The 21188-nt window shown below is 40.1% G+C and overlaps 1 protein-coding gene across 1 annotated transcript in view; it reads right to left on the minus strand.

The window, feature by feature from the left end:
* Positions 1 to 2767: 2767 nt before the first annotated feature.
* Positions 2768 to 21188, minus strand: part of LOC309385542 (complement component C6-like) — a 33906-nt gene continuing 15485 nt past the window's right edge. Inside the window, exons 9-18 of the mRNA XM_081940075.1 lie at positions 19225 to 19347; positions 18348 to 18514; positions 17435 to 17660; positions 15877 to 16048; positions 14387 to 14495; positions 13128 to 13263; positions 11370 to 11561; positions 9690 to 9780; positions 7298 to 7539; positions 2768 to 3026 (exon numbers count right to left, since the gene is read on the minus strand). Of these exons, the coding sequence (XP_081796201.1) occupies positions 2845 to 3026; positions 7298 to 7539; positions 9690 to 9780; positions 11370 to 11561; positions 13128 to 13263; positions 14387 to 14495; positions 15877 to 16048; positions 17435 to 17660; positions 18348 to 18514; positions 19225 to 19347 (1640 nt within the window). The 3' untranslated portion in view covers positions 2768 to 2844. The remainder of the gene's footprint in view (positions 3027 to 7297; positions 7540 to 9689; positions 9781 to 11369; positions 11562 to 13127; positions 13264 to 14386; positions 14496 to 15876; positions 16049 to 17434; positions 17661 to 18347; positions 18515 to 19224; positions 19348 to 21188) is intronic.

The following is a 21188-nucleotide window of genomic DNA, read 5'->3' on the forward strand; positions in this document are numbered from 1 at the left end:
CCCCATCTGCTTCAATTCCTTAGCACATGGGATCCATAGCAGGCCTTTTCTGCTGGCGAGTGGGACAGACTTATTGGGCATTCTGAAAGTGCGCTCAATTGGTCAAAATGATGGTCTTTTATTTCTCCCTTTTTTCTGGCAGTTAAGAGAGATGTGTTTTGTGTGCCTGATAAGAATAATATATATGATGCTGTATATTGTGTGCTACTCACAACAAAACCTTTGCCAGACCAATTCTCGAATACACCTTATCTGCCTGGAACCTACACTGTATATCGGACATTAATACGATTGAGCTGGTCCAGAGGTATTTTACGAGAAGAGTACTCCACTCCTCTGCTCACAATAAAATCCCTTATGCCACCAGGGTCAACATTTTGGACAACCTGGAACTGTGCCGCCTGCAGTCAGACTTAAGCATAGTATATAAAATTGTATGCTGCTACAATATCCTACCTGTAAATGACTACTTCAGCTTCACCCACAATAATACATGGGCAAACAATTGATACAAACTCAAGGTAAATTGCTCCAAACTCGATTGCAGAAAATATGACTTCAGCAACAGAGTGGTCAACACCTAGAATGCTCTACCAGACTCCATTGTTACATCCTCAAACACTCAGAGTTTCAACCTTAAACTGTCTACCGTGGACCTCACCCCATTCCTAAGAGGTTCATAAAGGGGGCATGCCTAAGCGCACTAGCATGCCTACCGTCCCTGTCTTACTCTCCACATTTATCTGCATCTACTTCCTTTGTTCATGTTTATGTTCATACTTATACCTGTTATCTTGTACATGTTTGACAAACAAAATACATAAAATAAAATAAATAAAGAAACTTATCACCACTGGGTCTCATAGAGCAGTGCTTCTAAATTTTCCCTTGGCCTCTATGTTATCTACTCCATATCTTCCTATAGACCAGAGATCTCAAATTTGGCAACTTTAAGACTTGTGGACTTCAACTCCCAGAATTCCCCAGCCAGCCCATTATGGCTAGCTGAGGAATTCTGGGAGTTGAAGTGCATAAGTCTTAAAGTTGCCAGATTTGGAGACCTCTATTATGGATTTACTCAATCTGTTGCTAATTCTGGATGCCGCTAACTATCTCCAGCCCTCATGGCCTATGACAGTGATGGCGAACCTATGGCATGTGTGCCACAGGTGGCATGGAGAGCCATTTGCCAGGGCACGCGAGGCGCTGCCCTGTCAGCTGGCCAGCGCGCATGTGCGCGTTGGCCAGCTGAGTTCACCGTTTTTAAAAGCCATTTTTCGCCCTCCCCAGGCTCCAGAGGCTTTATAGGAGCTTGGGGAGGGCAAAAAGAGCCTCCCCCGCCCCCCGAGGAGGCACTCCGGAGGCTTCAGGGACCGTCCAGAGGCTTTCCTGAAGCCTTTGGAACGCTTAAAACGACCCTCTGAGCAAACTGGAAGTGACTTCTGGTTTGCTTGGAGGGTCATTTTGAGCGCTCCGAGGGCGTTAAGGAAGCCTCCGGACGGTGCCTGAAGCCTCCGGGGGGGGGGAGGCTCTTTTCATACTCCCCAGACTCCTATAAAGCCTCTGGAGCCTGGAGAGGGTAAAAAAAGCATGTAAAAATGGGGGGTCGCACCTGTTGTGCGTGCATGCACACTGGGGGGTCACCCATTGCATTATGGGTGCGGCACACCTGCACACGCCCCCCCGCGCTCTCCCACTTGTGGCACGCGAGCCAAAAAAGGTTCGCCATCACTGGCCTATGATAACACAAAGACTGTGGATTTTTATTTACTAGACAAATTCAAATTATCAGTACCATTGAGAAACCTGAATTCAGCATACAAGGAATAGCACGATCCATTACTATTATTAAAAGAAAAAAAATGGTAACAGTTACTACTGTATTAATCTCACGACTTCACAATTTTAGGCACATTAGAGATATCTTCTTCCTGAAAGTCAGCTGATTTCTCAAATACTTTTATCTCTGTTTTGCTCCCACCTTCAGTGATGCCAGTATTACTCATTTCTAACATATCTGAAACAAGGCATTTCAAGTTATAGGGCTCCTATAATTGCAGCATTAGGAAGAGGATATGGCTCTTATTCTTACCTGCTTTTGGAATGAACTACTCAACATTTCATGTACAGCTTATATGGAAATAGCAAATCTCTAGGATACAAATTTGTTTAAGGAGACTAATTCGACTTCAGTATGTTTTGTGATGTCCATGCCCATCATTATACACTATCAGTGCCTAAGTTACCTCTTAGGCAGTGGTGGGATTCAAATAATTTAACAACTGGTTCTCTGCCCTAATGACCAGCTGGGTGGGGTGGGGGGGCTCGGTGGGCATGTGACTGAGTGGGTGTGGCCAACTCAACATCACTCATGTTGATGGGTGCTTCACCTTAGCTATTACAATGTAATAAGGGTTAACTGGAGAGGCAGCTTCTGTAAGGAGGGCAATAAAGAGTAGGCTAGAAACAACACCAGAATGTTTCCTTCCTGCCTTCCTTACAGGATTAGCCCAGCAAAGTGGAAAAAAACAAAATGAGATTTCTTCCAACAACCGGTTCTCCAAACTGATTAGAAAGTTAACAACCAGTTCTCCCGAATTGGTGCGAACTGCCTGAATCCCACCACTACTCTTATGGTAGCTATATTATGAATGTGCTAACCACTTTTTCTCAAAACTCCCAAGGTGCTGAGATTCATCAATTTTATATAGATTCAACTGAAACAATTAGTAGGATATATAAACAAAATCCAGTTCTTATACCAACATTTCAATTCAATGAATTTATTTTGAACTGTGATTGAAATAGGGCTGGGGACATCAGATGTTTGTTTGCCACCTCATTTTACGGCACACATTTCCCAGGATGCAACAGCGTTACCCTCGAGCTGACACATCTCATGGCTCCAAGCGCACAGAGGGTTGATGTCCTCCTTTGGTTTCTAGGTCCGTATTGAATGCAATAGACCTGTTCTTCACCCTTTGGACACTGATTTGGGAGCAGACAGGTACAGTGCAACCTTTCTTCTGTAAATAGATAAAAATGTGGGATCATCTCACCATTTGGTTTTACAGGTCGTCCTCAATTTACAACAGTTCTGGTGATTGTTCAAAGTTACAACAACACTGAAAAAAGGGGCTTAGGACCATTTGTCGCACTTACGACTGTTACAGCATTCGCTTGGTCATGTAATCCAGGGGTGTCCAAACTTGGGAACTTTAAGACTTGTGGACTTCAACTCCCAGAATTCCCCAGCCAGCCCATTATGGCTAGCTGAGGAATTCTGGGAGTTGAAGTGCATAAGTCTTAAAGTTGCCAGATTTGGAGACCTCTATTATGGATTTACTCAATCTGTTGCTAATTCTGGATGCCGCTAACTATCTCCAGTCCTCATGGCCTACGACAGTGATGGCGAACCTGTCTTAAAGTCTTAAAGTCCACAAGTCTTAAAGTTCCCAAGTTTGGACACTCCTGATGTAATCAAAATTCAGATGCTTGGCAACTGATTCATATTTATGATGGTTGCAGTATCCAGAATCATGCATTCACCTTCCTCAGCATTCTGACAAGCAAAGTCAATGGAGAAGCTAGATTCACTTAACAACTGTGTTACTCACTTAATGACTACAGTGATTCACTTAACAACCATGGCAAGAAATGTAATAAAATGGGGCAAAATTCACTTAACATCTGTCTCATTTAGCAACAAAAATGTTGGGTTCAATTATACATTAATACAATAGCAGAGTCGGAAGGGACCTTGGAGGTGTTCTAGTCCAACCCCCTGCCTAGGCAGGAAACCCTATACCATTTCAGACAAATGGCTATCCAACATCTTCTTAAAGACTTCCAGTGTTGGGGCATTCACAACTTCTGGAGGCAAGCTGTTCCACTGATTAATTGTTCTAACTGTTAGGAAGTTTCTCCTCAGTTCTAAGTTGCTCCTCTCCTTGATTAGTTTCCACTCATTGCTTCTTGTTCTACCCTCAGGTACCTTGGAAAATAGTATTGACTCCCTCTTCTTTGGGGCAACCCCTGAGATATTGGAACACGGCTATCATGTCTCCCCTAGTCCTTCTTTTCATTAAACTAGACATACCCAGTTCCTGCAACCGTTCTTCATATGTTTTAGCCTCCAGTCCCCTAATCATCTTTGTTGCTCTTCTCTGCACTCTTTCTAGAGTCTCCACATCTTTTTTACATCGTGGCGACCAAAACTGAATGCAGTATTCCAAGTGTGGCCTTACCAAGGCATTATAAAGTGGTATTAACACTTCACGTGATCTTGATTCTATCCCTCTGTTGATGCAGCCTAGAACTGTGTTGGCTTTTTTGGCAGCTGCTGCACACTGCTGGCTCATATTTAAATGGTTGACCACTAGGACTCCAAGATCCCTTTATGGTCATACGTTGAAGATTACCTGTACTGTGTGTGTGTGTGTGTTTTCATTTGGTATGCACTTTATCTAAATGCTTACAAGATCTATTTTGCAGTAACCATCGTGAGGCTGAAATAAATCTTAACAAGAATTGATTCTTGATCCATAATAACAGCTTCCTAAATTTTATAAAAACTATCCTCGCAATAGAAGTTGCTGGGGATTTGGGTTTTTCTGCCTGATTATAAATCAACTCTTGCAATAAGGTTTGTAGCCAATATCCACATTCAGTTTTTCAGGAGTGGCAAAAGGGGTCCTCAGCAGATGGATGATGAGTAGGTAAGGCTATATCCGTGATGGCAAACCTATGGCACACGTGCTGTAAGTGGCACGCATCACCCATTGCTCTTCTGGGTTCTGGCGTGCCTGCCATTGGTCTTCATGCACGCGGGACCACTGGAAATTGGAAGAGTAGATGCCCTGTGTGCATATGCACACCGGGAAGATGATCTTCCAGTTTCTGGCATGTGCATGCTCACTGGCCGGTTAGACTTCGCGCATGCATGCCAGGAACCAGAAGACCAGGTGCCCGATGAGCATGTGCATGCAGGAAACTGGAAGATCATCTTCCCAGCATGTGCATGGGCACTGGGCAGTTGCATTTCTGGTTTCTTCCATGTGCCCATGTGCATGTGCTCCCGTTTTGGCACTCAATGCTGAAAAGGTTCACCAATATTGGGCTATGTCATACAATTTAGATAAGATTGGAATTTTCGGTGTGTATGTGTTTCTGTTCTGAGTGATGAAGATGCGATAGAACTGGAGAGTTTTCATTTTATTTCATCAACAGCAACTTCATCTACACCAGGGCTGTCAAACTCCTGGCCCGTGAGCCTGATGTGTCACGTGGTGGCCACGCCAACATCTGGTTTAGTGAAGGGGAAAAAAAAGTCCCAATACATCACATGACACTGCCGGGACAATGTAAATTTGACACCCCTGATCTACACCTTCCTACTAGATGTTTTAAGGCTTAACATTGCAATTTCTTTGTTTCCCTGTCTCAATATAATTTGAAACAACCTTACCAACCGTTCTTTAGGAGCAGATATAAAATAGGTTCTGTTTTTAAATAGTGAGGTTTAAAGCAAGAGCAAAGGAGGTGGAAATTTTAGTTTTAACCAGACAAGCCTCTCTCTCTCTCTCTCTCTCTTTTTAACAAGACAAGCCAAATGGGATCTCTGCCAAGGCAATTTACAGGAAAGCTCACAATTCCTATCATCCTATCGCACAATGAAAAACAAGTTGCATAACAAACAGTGATCTGGGCATCATTTTCAGGAATATTTCACAACCATGCATTTTTAAAAATCTTTTCTAAACAAAGCTAAATAAATAAAGGATGCATCTAAGGGGATTGTTAAATACTATGCTTTTAAGATGTCTCGGAGGACAGCAACATAATTCCATCCATTTTTCCTTCTCGTCACTAAAGCTTTTTGGAGTTAATATGTGTTGATTCTCCCATAAATATGCAAAGGACTGCAGTCAATGGTCTTCAGCAAATGTCTTCCGTTGGCTGACATTGTGACCACCTAAATAAGTCATCAAAGAACTCCTTATTCCAGACCTGTATTGTGTTTCAGCAATACTAAGGAGTATATTTTTCAAAAACAGGTATGTCAGTTGCATCACTACATAGAAAGATCAAGCTTTCTCTCATTCATCAACTCATCAGCTTTAGGACTGCATGAAATAAAAAAAATATGACCCTACTATGATGCATTAATACAAGTCCCCAACAAAGGCAACCTAAAAGTGATACCTTATTCAGAGCATTATTGTAATATTTTGCCAATTCACTAGGAGAAAGGAAGAAACAAGGTACAAGACTAAGGCACACCCCGCCATACATCAAAAACATTTCGGAAGCTGTAGAACACAGCTTCTGGCACACTGGCCAGAGGAGACCATACGAGGACAAATTATGCATTGCAAAGATTGCTGGGAGCACATTCTGTACACTTGTTCTCTATTTGTTCTAGACTTTTTCTCCATAGGAAGGTTGGTACTTGTAAAATTCTCCCTTTCTGTGAAGCTTTTAAGTGGGCCTTTATCTGATCCACCATGTGCATCCACAGTAATGGCTAACCTTTTTGTAAAGGTGTGCCAAAACTGTGCGCATTTGTACTATTATCATGCACATGTGTATGCCCAGACCCACAATGGAATGTGCCCCACCCACCTATGCATGCGTGCGACCCCCCCCCCACGCATGCACATACGACTCCCTGTGTATGCACACGACCACCCTATGCGTGTGGGAGTTTTCGCCCTCCCCAGCCTCCAGAGGCTTTCCTGAAGCCTGGAGAGGCTGAAAAATGGCCCAATAGGCCAACCGGAAGTTTGGGAACTAACTTCCGGTTGGCCCGTGGGGCCTCTTTTTCTCCCTCTCCAGGCTCCAGAGGTTTTCCTGAAGTCTGGGGAGGGCAAAAATGGCCTTCCCCGGCCCTCTGGAATGCTGAAAATCAGCTGGCTGGCATGCACGTGAGTGCCAGGGCTGAGGGCTGGCATGCTAGCAAATAAATTTCCGTGTGCCACTTGTGTCACATGTGCCAAAGGTTCACCATCATGGCTATAGGATTTCTCTTCCCAGAGTAGACTTGGAGAGAAGAGGAGGAGCAAAATAGATAGGGAGGAAGAAGAAGCAGAGGACATCCCATTGTATCATAGAAGTTGACTTATGTGAACAAGGAGTATTTGATTAACTGAAACGTAATTTAAAAAATAGTAACATGCATTATTTATATATCTCCATAACCAAAATTATGTACAAATTTTCATGCATTTACTTTTTATTAATTAAAAAATGAAAAGCAACCTTACAAATCAAAGATTGAAGTGTTCAAGAAACCTACCTGAACATCTTTCCCAATCATAGCATACATCGTATCCACAAGGCTCTTTCTTTCTTGAATTTGCTGAAAGATTTGCTCTCTCAATAGCCCATGTCAACCTGGTGTCATCATTGCAAGGTCCATTATGGATAAAATGGACTTGTTCATCATTCCTGCACTTCTCGGCCAGAAAACGACAGCTAGGATTTGTAACAGCTTGTTCAGATTGTACATCCAATACACAAATACCTTCTGAGCCAGTGCTGGAAAGCCAGGAAATATAAATGATATATTTGGAGAAAATAATATGCCATTAGTTTTGCTGACTTCCATATTTCTACAATATAATTCATTGCCTGAATAGTCAACATTCAAATATTTTATTGGTCAATGTATCAATGATCTCCAATATTCAAGATTTTAGCATATTGTGCAACTAAGCCTATACAATCACCAAGCTTCAATTTGTCTCTCCTCTACAATGTCTCTGATGTTGATTTTGACACCATTAACTGGCTCATTAAAAACAAATTAGCATTTTTCCTACTCTATTGTCCCAATAGGCAAAGCTATAAAATCTATATCAGAGTAGGTAGCCCCTTGGAAAATTGGAACAATAGTTAACTTTTATAGGACCATTTACCTCCCTTCACCAGCAACCACTGTGTTTTAAGGAGGCAAAAAACATAAATTGTCTGAACTAAAATATGTTTTTGAACCTGAGAGTATTATCACCAAATTAATGTTTTAGTTTGCTTGTTTTATTACGGTAATAATGTTCCTGTGAACCAGCTGATTTAATTTCTTTAGAATGTGCTTAAGTAGTTCCTATAATTCTTCTCCCCTGAATACCAGCCAGATATTACCAAGGCCTTAACTTATGAGCAATTTTAAAAACCATTTGTACAAAGGCCAGGGACCACAATTACTACCAGGAGAAAACCAAACCTCAGACAGTGGTGGGTTCCTACCCGTTCGGATCAGTTCAGCTGAACCGGTAGTGGTTTGGTGTCCTAGAGCAACCCAGGCCTGCCACGCCTCCAAACTGGTTCTCCAGGCGACACCATAGGTGCCCCCATCTTGTTTTTTGCTTCTGCGCATGCACAAAACAATTTTTATTGCATTGTGCATGTGCATGCCGTGCACATCAAGTGAACCAGCAGTAGTGCCTGCCAGAACCCACCGCTGACTCCAGAACAGTATTTTGAGTTTTCTCAAAAAGAGTACTGGTAATCTCTGCTTTGGAAATGACCCCATCTGGAGTTTTTGTCTTGTTTATCTGTACTGTGTAATACTTTCTAGGTTAAAATATGTCTATTTTAAGTTTTTCTTTTCGAGACTTTGTTCTGAAATTCTGCAAAACATTTTGTAGCTTAGAGATTTGCGGAGTGCGGGTGAGTTGAAAAATTTGCAAAATAGCTTTCAGTCTTGACCCTGAACGCCTTGCAAATGCTTCAATATGATAGCTTATCTCTTTTCAACAACCCAGGTATGTACACTGGGACATAATGACCCTTAGAATCAGATGGCATCCTGATGTAGCTCCTCCATTTTATGATTGGTATTCAATAAGTGGAATGATTGGTTGTGTGGTTTTATCATGATTGGTAGATTGGTGCTGATTGGTGCTGGCTGTGTGTCTATTGTTGTTTCATGTTGTAACGGCCTGGGTGGTGTGTGGTGTTCGTTTGTTGACTAGGGCGGTTTCCAGATGTTTGGTAGGCGGGAGGTATCATCACGTTTATTCATGTTGTGTTTCTCTATTTCGATGGGTTCCATAATTATTATATTATTGTTGAAGTGTTCAGTTTTGGAGATTAACCTGGTTCCTTCAAAATTACTTTCATGTCCTGTAGCTTTAAGGTGCTGGAAAAGGGAGGAAGTTTTTTCTTTTTTTCTTACTGCGTTCTTGTGTTCTGTGATGCGTGCATTTATTATCCTGTTCGTTTGTCCTATGTATGCTGCAGGGCAATTTTGCATGGTATTTCGTAGACTCCTTGGTTTTCTACCTGGATTTTGTCTTTGGGGTTTCTTAAGATGTTGGCTATTTTTTGGTCAGTGCTGAAGGCTGTCTTGATATTGCATTTGTGGAGAATTTTGCTGATTTTATCTATGGTGCCTTTGATGTAAGGGAGGAGGGCGATGCCATTGTCCTGTTCTGTGTCTCGGTTCTTGGGGGGAGTCTCCCTTTGCATTAGGTTGGTAATTGTTTTTCTTTGGAGTCCATTGGAGACTATATATATAGTCCCCCAGAGACCTAATACATTTTCTAATTTTGCTCTCCACCTATACCTACAAAAACAGGGATGCAAGGAAAACCAGTTGCCAGCAAAAATAAGAAGGCTGCCAAACTATAGGCAGATTATAAAATCTGAAATCTGGTTGATGTACAATATTTCACACCTATACTTACTTGCAGTCATCTTCCGGGGATATGCAGACACAATGGGAATCCACCTCTTTTTTCCCAAGACTGCAATTATCTTTGACCTGATGTGGATCAACTAAAGAAGGAATAAAGAGAAAGGGGAAAAGAGTCAGATTTCAAATGAGTTGACAAGCAGGTTGTGAGTTTTAACATCCTAGTATAATCTGAAAAAGAAGTATAATTTAGATATTTCAACTGGAATCATGCTCAGTCAAGAAAGAACTGTTTATGATGCTTTGAACAGAGCATCATACTCAACCCAGGACACATGTAATTGGACATGGAAGGCTAGCATTGTACATGCCTCAAAAATCTGCTTCAGTCTACTCTCCATAGCTGGCTGGAGAATTCTGGAAGTTGAAGTCCACAAGTCTTAAAGTTGCCACGTTTGAAGACCTCTGGCATAGGACTTACTGTGAGGCAGCCAAGGAATCTCCTCAAATTTTGTTTAACGTTCTAAAATCTTGCTATGCTTACAATAAGACTGGGTTCTCTTTTGCAGAGATATCTCCCCCTCCACTATTTTTAGACTGAATGTCATTCATGGCAATCACATGGTCAGTCCAAAAAGCAAGCTTCTCTAGAACGAGTGGGGTGTAGTAGTATAGCCTTTATTGTAATTGTACAAAATAAACACAACAAAATTAGTTATGTCAAATCTTTTGAAGGTTTAGAATAATTATTGAAGTCTTTGTTCATTTTGAGAAAAAATAAAATACCAACTAAACATTGCTTATGGTTAATGTTCATCTCACCAAGGATCCTTCTGCAGACACCTGCTCAAATTTGTCTAAAAAAGATAAATATCCCCCATAAGGTAAAGGTAAAGGTTCTCCTGCACATACATGTTACTCATCTCCAGTTCTAAGGGGCAGTGCTCATCTCTGTTTCTAAACCGAAGAGCCAGCACTGTCCGAAGATGTCTCCATGTGGTCATGTGGCTGGCATGACTAAACGCTGAAGTTGCATGGAACGCTGTTACCTTCCCACCAAAGTGGATTTTTTCTACTTGCATTTTTAATGTATTTTCGAACTGCTAGGTTGGCAGAAGCCGGGACAAGTAATGGGAGCTCACTCTGTTACGCGGCGCTAGGGATTCAAACCACTGGGCTGCCTACCTCCTGATCGACAAGCTCAGTATCTTAGCCATTGAGCCACCGTGTTACTAATAGAAATCCGTAATTCCCTATAGATAGTAGAATAGGCTGTTGGATGGCAGTCTGCATTCAGGTTACTGTTTCCCAGTTTTGGTATTCTTAATTTGGATCAGCAGTAGACATATTTTAGATTTCCAAGGTCAACTTTTTTTTTTAAAATTAAAAGATAAGATCCAGTCTCTGGAATCAGCTGGAAAATAAAGAATTGGGAATATATCTAGCATCATTAAAGGACAAAGCACTTCTGAGCACATGCTTTAAATAAGGCTTCCAATAGCAAGACACTCCTTTTGCATAATTTTCCACACTTATCACTGTTTAGATGGACTAAGTAAGAGATCATTTCAGATTTACACCACATTCTAGGTTTATTAGTAATTCCCAAAGTATATTCTATCTTTTTTGATGTACAAATATTCTCATCACTAAATCTTCAACAGAGAGTAGCAAACAAAAAATAAAATAAAAATATCACTAATGAACAATTTACAGCCAAAATGAAACATACTTTTCTTGCATTCAAGTGAGTTCAGAATAGCAGGTATCCAGGACATTCGGTCCCCACATACATAAGTCTCTAGGCCTGTAAAACTGTACCCTCTAGGACAGGTCAGGTGGATCTTGTCTCCAACATCATACTGAATTTTAAATGGGGTCACATGGACAGCATCTGAAACTGATGGTCTGTCACAAGCCAACCCTGGAATTTAAGAAAAAAATATATTATGATTTACATATTTTTATAAGTAACAAAACATGATCAGGCGATATACTCAAATATGTAAATCTATGCCATATAAAAATATAACTTATGCATACAAATCAAGTATCAGAATAAAACTAGGATTTTAAAAATCTCTTCATATTAGGACCAAAGATCTAAAAAACATTCAAATATGGTCTTCAACACACCAAAACAAAACTATTTAGAGAAATTAAAGAGATTTTTAAACAGTAACTGTCCTTAATAATCACATACTACTTTTTTTCTTCCAAAAATATGGGTCATATGCAGAGGTGGTATTCAGCAGGTTCTGACTAGTTCTGGAGAACCGTTAGCGGAAATTTTAGAGAACCGGTAAATACCACCTTTGATTGGCATCACCCCCATCTATTATGGCTTCCCAAGTCCCAGCAGATTGGGAGGAAATGGGGATTTTGCAGTAAACTTCCCATGGAGTGGGGAGGGAATTGAGATTTTACAGTATCCTTCCCCTGCCACGTCCACCAAGCCATGCCCACAGAACTGGTAGTAAAAAAAAATTGAATCCCACCACTGGTCATATGTCCCGACCCTGAACATGTCAGCTGAACTGGGCTGGAAAATTCTTCCTGAGAATTCTGGAAGTTGGAGTCCACACATTTTAAAACTGCCAAGGTTGAGAACCTCTGCTTTAGCACCACCTTTCCCTATATGTAAAATAGCCAGAAACTTGATTTTACTTTTTCCAGATGCTGAGAAAAAACAGAGGTCTATTTAAATCCATATGACTATATGCCTTTCCCTGATGAAATATGAACTGCCACCAGCATATGAATTCTTTCTATTTTTCTTCATCTTACAGGAAAGATGAGATTACAAATAATTATGGGAATAAAATTATTAATTATACTTAACCCCATATTTCCTGTAAAATTACATATTCTTAACTTTCCTTAAGGAGCTCAGACCTGCATACTTTTTCATACAATTTTATATGATTGATTAGAATTAAGTCATTTTAATTCATGAGTAGGAATTTGAATCAAAGTCCTTTCTGGTCAAATAAAGATGTCCTGGCCATTGCATTAAGTTGGCTCATTCTAAGGGTAACATGTAGCTGTTTCCTAAGCAACAATAGGATTACCAGGAGTAAAACTAGACTGATATAGGCCATTGTCTCTTTGGAGTAAAATACAACATTTTTTCTATCCTTCTATTGGGGCATACCAAGCATTGATCTTCCTTACAAAGAAACTGAAGATATTTGCACATTAAAATGCTTAATATTGGACTGGATGAAGCATTTTAGTCTGCACTGCATACTAAGAAAACACTATCAAGCCATTTGGATCAGGGCAGTTGAAACTGAGAACTGGATCAATATTTAGTTATGGTTAGAGTAAGTTTGTGGGGAAAAGTGGTCCTTTACTCAGAAATCCATCTGACCTGATTGAATTTAAAGATCCAAACTTAGGTTTTCTCCTTTCTCCCTTGAAGGAATATATTATTAATCATAAGGCATTTGATTTATTTCCTTTTTATCCAATGTATTTTGTTTCTTACTTTGGCACTCAACATTCTGTTGTTGTGCCCATGTTTTGTCTGCAAGGCAGCGAAGGAATGGATATCCTGAGCGAAAATGGCCACTGAAGCAAATCACTTCTGCTTGTTCTCCAACATCATAACACGGTTTTTCATTCTACGAAGTAAAAATGTAGTGCAATAAGTGGAAAATTCATTACCTGAATTATAAGTTTTAGACTTTGAAACAGTACTGAGATGTACAATAATTTGAGTTCTCACGGTAGCAACAAAAGTATCAGGAATTAAAGAAGTTATAAAATAAACATAACAAAAAAGAGTATGGCTAAAGAGAATGGTCTTTAAAAAATGGAAACCAGTTTAGAATAATGGCAGTAGGTTTTTAAAAATACCCCTGGTATTAAGGAAAAAATTAATATGCAGGTGAGCATTTGATGGTGCATGTCAAAACGGATAATTTTATGAGTGTGGCATGAGATGAGGGATGTAATGGGCTGCTTAAGATTGATTAAAAGTATTCAATATGTAATTATGAATCACTAAAACTCCTGCCCAGATTTATAGTAGCTTCTATTTTTAAGACAAACTTTCTTTAAAACCAATGGAGGATGCAAGACTTCGCCTTGTTGAAAATGGGAATGGTGCATTCACATTTGTTCCCAATGGAGTTTGAGGCAAAATTATTTTATATCTTTAATAGGAGATATTTTGAAGCAAAATGTCTTCAAAGAAAAAAACAAGGAAGTCCAGTTGCCTCCTGAAAAAGCACCTTTGGGACAACCATGACTTGGATGACTGAGAATCACTACAGACTTTGAGATATTTTGAAATAATCTCATTTTAAATTCAATTTTGGGTGGCAACCCTAGTTGCTCCCCTTTATATTAATCATGTGAATCTTTTTCAAGTGGTCTTGTAAGTATAAGGCATAAATCAAGATGTCTGTAAATCCATCTATTTACTGGAATTCATTTCTCAGACCTGTTGATCAATTCCTTAATGTCTGTGAATGTTAGAGATTTATCTCTGGAACAGAAGTGTGAATAGTACATTCATCTTTTCCAATATAGCAGTCTCTAGAAATTTGACTCCTCAAATTCCTCTCTGAGAATTCTGACATATAAGGATGGAATTGTGATAGCATCTCACAAATTCATTTTCAGGAGCACCTCATCTCGAGAGCCTAAAAAGGCACTTTAGCATTAGTGCTATTTGATGAAAGATTGGGATCCATTTAGACAAGTGTCAAAGTCTTTTCTAGTCCATTAAACGCTGCTAACCCTGATGAATCCATTTTCTGGTGCTTCTGGAGCGAAACATCCTGTATCACATTTAGGTTTTATCCGGCCTTCTTCGGTATAGTCATCATCGTTTACACAAGTAGCACCCCTGAAATTGAAACACCGTCCATTTAGGAATTCGTTAAAAAGATACATGTAAAGCAAAAAGTCATAGATAATCAGTGGGTTGCAAATACTCTGATAGGCCAAAGACAAATATCCAGTTCTGTTACGTTCATTTTACATTTGGCAACCCTCACCCCAACATCTAGGAGAAATGTTTACAGCTTTCTGATTTGCTCTTCCTACTTCTTTCAGATTTAGAGGGTTCTTGGAAATTTGAAATTCCTTAATTTCAAAATGCTGATAGCAAAACTCCTTGGGTTGCATCCACATTGAAGGAAATAAATAATAAGTTATTCTTTTATAAAAGTGTTAAATGTAACAATAAGCTATTGAGTTCTTCCTGTTGCAACTTAACCACAAAAATGTAATCAGTAAAGACAATATGCGATAACTTTCTAAAACTCCCCTGCTAAACAGCAAGTCTGAGAAAAGGCCACCATTTGGTGATATAGGAACATCCGCCACCTAGGGCAAAACTATAAGGAAGCAAAGATAAGAAAACTGGGATTCTGCAGGAAGGGTGATGCTGACTCTTTGTGGATCCTGAAATCCTTGGCCATGAACCAAAAGGGAGAGCAAGAGTGGACAAAGGTTAAAACATGCATCAAAATGGAGGGAACTTGCATGTGATATCAAGATGCTGATTCTGTTCTACACGGGAATTATTGAGTCTGTCATCTGCACCTCTATAACTGTCTGATTTGGCTCTGCAACCAAACAAGACAGACACAGACTTCAACGGATAATTAGAACTGCAGAAAAAAACAATTGCTACCAACCTGCCTTCCATTGAGCACCTGCACGAGTCAAAAAGAGGGCTGTGAAAATATTTACAGACCGATCATATCCTGGACATAAATTGTTTCAACTTCTATCCTCAAAACGAGGCTATAGGGCACTGGACACCAGAACAAGTAGACACAAGGACAGTTTTTTTCCCCTGAATGCCATCACTCTGCTAAACAACTAATTCCCACAACACTGTTGTATTACCTACTAAGACTGTATTACTATTATTCTTCTCATCCTTCCTAGCACCTATCTCTTCCCACTCATGACTATAACCATATTGCTTGTATCTTTAACATTTATATTGTTTTATTTTTTTTCTAGCAAAATTTGATTGCTTATTAGTAACCTATGACTTTCACCAAGTGTTGTATCTTATGATTCTTGATGAATATATTTTATTTTTTCTTTATGTACACTGAGAGCATATGCACCAGAGACAAATTCCTCGTGTGTCCAAACACACTTGACCAATAAAGAATTATATACAGTAACCATCTATATATTTTGTTACTTTAACAAAAGCTTGGCTTCCTGAGAATGCCCCTGGTATTTTATAATAGTATATGTCTTACTGGCTTTTGAACATTGAGATAAAACACCGTTCCTCATCTTCAGCGTCACCTTTACAAGGTTTTCCTCCGTTCATGGGCTCAGGATTGTTGCACAGCCGAGTTCTTTGCCTCTTAAAAGATGCGTCACAAGCACTCCACGGTGACCAGCAACTCCAGTAGCCGTCTACTGCAACTGGAGTGCAAAACAATACAATCCTTTTGCAGCTTTAGCCATGCAGTCTTGATATGAGCAAAAGAGCCTACCTATATTTCAGCTTTCCCCATCTTGATGCCCCCAGTTTCTTGGATCTCCGTTGCTGCTACCACCTAGCCTGAATCAGTAATTTGGACTGCAATACTTAACAGTGTGCAATGTGATGGAATCCCAACTCAGTAGCCAGTGTGGTATCAATGTGCTTCATTGCAAAGAATTTTTTAAAATAATTTTCAAACACATTGCATCCTACTTTAACTTAACTATTATTATGATGTGTCTGAGTTGCTGGTTAGGTTTTTTTTTTTAATGTAATTTTAAATTCTGTGCAGCATTCTGTTCTGTTATTTCATTTTTCTAAGACATGAATTTATTTATTTATTTATTTAAATGTGAACATATTTCCTATGATATTTTTTAAAGATTTTCCCCACTTTGAGAAAGAAATAGATGGAGAAATTGTATTTTTCTATAACTCATGGCAGTGTAGTTGTCTCAAGACATTTTCTACGCAAACAAGTTAGGTAAGTTACTAAAGTAAAGACCCCCCCAAAACATGACTCTCAATTATTTACGTATGTCCTCATGTTGTTTTCTTTGCAACAGTAAAGAAATTGTTTCCAATTGCCTTTTTCTGGAATGTTTTTCCGACTTCCTAGTATAAACTACAGCTATGCTAACTCTGGAGAAGAGCCTAATGCTGGGAACGATTGAGGGCAAAAGAAGAAAGGGACGACAGAGAATGAGGTGGCTGGATGGAGTCACCGAAGCAGTCGGCGTGAGCTTAAATAGACTCCAGAGAATGGTAGAGGACAAGAAGGCCTGGAGGAACGTTGTCCACCGGGTCGCAATGGGTCAGACACAACTTTGCAACTAACAACAACATGTTATCTCCAGTGATGAAAGAGAAAAGAGAGAAAGAGAAAAAAAAAGTCCCTAAGGTTAGTTCAATAATGTTACCAAGCCACTAGAAATTCATTGTATAGTCAGAAGGCTATATTGAACCTTTAACCCTTTAAAGATTGTCTATTACATCTGTCGTGTGTTTTGAGCACGGAAATGAATTCATATGCCTTTTCTCAATGATGTAAAACTGCTATGCAAGATAAAATAACATTCTATGATACATAACAACATATACCATAATATTTTGCCCATATTTTTACTTGTAGGACAAGAGTAGGGTAGAGAATAATTTTGCTAATTTTAGTTTTTGCCCAAAATTAAATATAACTTTCTAGCTCTTTTAGCTACCTTATTTATACTGTAGCAAAAGCTGAAAACTCAATGTAAGGCACCATTATTTTTGTGCAAAACATGTTATCTTCATGGGCAATTATAAGACGGAGCTGTTGTAAAAAATACCTGATTTGTAGTCAGGTGCTCGCAGCTCACAGTTGCTTCCATATGTTCCAGACTTACATACACAGAGGCATCCCGTTTCTGATAAAACTGGTTGAGCATTATTGGGGCACGGGGCACAGTGACAGGGGTCATATTTGCTCATGTATTCAGAAAAGGCCTCCCTGAGATTAAAACGTTTTGTTGCAGAGCATGGGAAATTCTTCACCAAATCCACAATGGGGGAAACCTAAGAAAGAATTATATTCAATGTTTCAAAAGTTGTCCCAGCGTATTTCTTAAAATATATTTCTTTATTTCTTAAAAAAACAGTTTGGGCCTTCTATCTGGGAATGACTGTTGCCTCCTGCAGGCTCAAAAGCAGAACATCAGGTAAAAGGCAAAGGTTCCCCTCACACATATGTGCTAGTCGTTCCCGACTCTAGGGGGTGGTGCTCATCTCCGTTTCAAAGCCGAAGAGCCAGTGCTGCCCGAAGATGTCTCCGTGGTCATGTGGCTGGCATTATTCAATGCCGAAGGTGCGCGGAACACTGTTACCTTCCCACCAAAGGTGGTTCCTATTTTTCCACTTGTATTTTTACATGCTTTTGAACTGTTAGATTGGCAGAAGCTGGGACAGGTAACGGGAGCTCACTCCGTTACAAGGCACTAGGGATGCGAATCGCTGAACTGCCGACCTTCTGATCGACAAGCTCAGCCTCTTAGCCACCGAGCCCTTGTAACATCAGAAGAGGTGTACAGTTTAGTCATTATCACCTCCACAATATAATAAAGGTGGATATCAAAAGATCTGACCATTTTAAATAGTGTGGCATTCATTCAAAATATGCAGCATCCTCTTTTTCTTCTTTTGTACATGGGAGCTTTGGCCCTTGCAGTAGGACATTCTGTTTTCCTCCTGTCTTTTGTCACTTACCTCAAAATCAATCACAGTTGGATTGTTCTTGGCTGATTCCAGCCACTCATTAAAGATCTCGTGTCCTGGCAAAGAGCCTTTTCGTTCCCAGGCTAGAGCTGCAGCAAACCGTGCCTCCCCACCCTTAACCAGGGAAATGGACCGTTCAGATGATTTCAACATGGAACCTAAAATGGATGAGTTACACAGTGGAGTTATATATTTCACTGCATGGAGGTGGTGGATTTACTGGCTGAAGGAGAAGGAGGTCCCTCCAAGGGGAGTAAAGAAACATTCCAGGTTGCAGTTGGTTCAGGAGAGCAAAATCTGAGATCTTTATCTACCATTTCCCAAGGAGAAGCAGCCTTGCAAGTTTCTTGTAATATAGGTGGTCAGCAATAAAGGACCTACTTGAGACTATTGGCAGAGTGGTTCTGATTGCTTACATTGGATAATGGACCTTTATTAGAAACCACTAAATTCTGGATAATGAAAAGATATAGACCAGAGGGGACGAACACAAGGCACATGGAATGGATCCAGCTCACAATGTGGTTGGATCTGGCCAGCGGGGCCATCTTGGAAAATGTAAGGGGCCGGCCCACATGGCTTTGGCCCAGTCTAACCAACGCAAGAGGAAACATGCCAGCAGTTTGGGAAGCAACATCAATCTGGCCATGTCCACCCAGTCAGCCACTATCACCCAGCCCCCCAAGGTCAAGCACAGTCCTGATGCGTCCCTCAGTACAATTAAGTTTGACACCCCTGATATAGACAATGTAATGTTTTGTGTGTGTGTGTCTGGGTGTGTTGTATGTTTTAAGTGGTAAAAGAAGTGCCTTAAACTTTTGGAACCCATAGTGAATTGATTGATTGATTGATTGAAAATATTGTTTACCTTCATGGCGTTCTGTAAGCTTATTTTGGCTGCAATATCCACTATGTTCAGTTGACCTAAAGAAGAAAACATATTTCTGTGTCTCTGTTAGTACACAGTTTTCCATTTGTTCTGTGGTTAAACCTAGGGATAATTCAATAGTAAAAACAGAAAATAAATTTTCTCAAATTATCAAAGTTGTCAAGCTTTATAGTACCGAATCTTTAAAAATGATGTTGCCTGGCCAACCTACAATTTTTCCACCTTCAAGTTGCAAGATATACAGGGGTATCTGAGGAAGGGGAGAGGGAGTAATAAAAAAGTCAAGATGGCTGTGTAATTGAAATCCTGCCTTAATTTTAATGCCTGTAGAGATAAAGCTTTGACTGCATCATTGTGGCTGCCATCTTGACTTTCTAATTCTATGTATAGACCCCAGAATGATTTTTTAAAATTTTTTTAAAATGTGAATGATGTTTTTACAGATGACACGACAGTGGTGGGGCTTATTAATAAGAACAATGAATCTGCTTATAGGAAGGAAGTACAAGGGCTGACATTGTGGTGTAAAGAAAATAATCTTACACTTAACACCAAAAAAACTAAAGAACTTATAGTTGACTTCAGGAGGAAGAGAGATGTACATTTACCGTTGTACATAAATGGCGAGGAGGTGGAGAGGGTTGGTAGTTTTAAATTTCTGGGCATTTATATCTCGGAGGACCTCTCATGGACCATGAATGCTAAAATGCTTGTGAAGAAGGCACAGAAGAGGCTGTACTTCCTGAGAATGCTAAGGAAGATAAATCTATCCCAGCATCTACTTCTGTCGTACTATCGCAGCACTATTGAGAGTGCCCTGACATACGGCATTCTTGCATGGTATGGGAGCAGCTCTGCACTGGACAAAAAAACTCTAATCATTAAAACTGCCCAGAATATCACCGGGCTCCAGCTACCAGTCCTGGATGACATCTTCGCATCTCGCTGTTTGAGGAAGTTGCATAACATTCTCAGAGACTCTTCCCATCCTGCTTATAATCTTTTTAGACTGCTGCCTTCTGGCAGAAGATACAGAACAATTAAAACTAGGACCACACCATCTTCTGAATACCTTTTCTCCCAGAGCTATAATTGCACTCAACAATGAACTAAAGGGCCACCATTAGTGAGCTATTGGACAGCACTACCTGGTCTGTTGTGTGCAGATGCTTGGGTGGTTTAGGGGGGGGGAGATTTTTTTGGTGGTTGGGGGTGTGTTTGCGGATTGTTATGTGTGTTGGGCCTGGTCTCTGGGTGTTATATGAATTTCATTGTGTGTGCATACTGTGTATATACGTACAACGACAATAAAGTAAAGTTTAAAGGTTTTTTATTTGTATGCTAAAAATCTAGGGGATTTTATATGTAGGTGGTTCCTACCCCTTTTCTCATCCTTCAATTGCCACATGGACACATTAAATTGAAATTTTTGATTTAGTTTTTTTAAACAGGCTTGGGAAAGGAAACACCTGGGAACCTTTCTCATTAGGGCCTCCAATTTTCATTAACAAAGAGAAGAATCCAAGTTCAATCCAAGTTTTGTTTCTGTAGAAACAAAAGATAAAGAGTGTATACTGTATCTTTAGCACTCACTGTTAGGCCTGCAGTCATAATTGCTTGTGGATCTCAGGCCTGCCACTCTTTCTATTATTCTACTATGCATTTTCTATTGTGGGGAAATGGGAGGGGGGATTGTATGGAGTTAGATGATATGTAACCATAACAAAATTCTTTATAGAAAGCCAAGGTCATCCTTTGTATTTGCACCTCTGCACCTGACCGGAACTGGATGGGTAGAACTGCCAGCATGGCTGTGGGAGATTGGACCATATGATGGACTTGTGGGTGTGGGGGCAAGCTCTTGATCTTTCAACTGGGTGGGAAAACCTGGAAGCCTCAGATTCAGGTTTTCCCAGATGTGCCAACATCTTAATAAATTGGAA

Source organism: Natrix helvetica, assembly GCF_964273705.1.
Source record: "Natrix helvetica genome assembly, chromosome: 2".
NCBI classification, from domain to species: Eukaryota; Metazoa; Chordata; class Lepidosauria; order Squamata; family Natricidae; genus Natrix; species Natrix helvetica.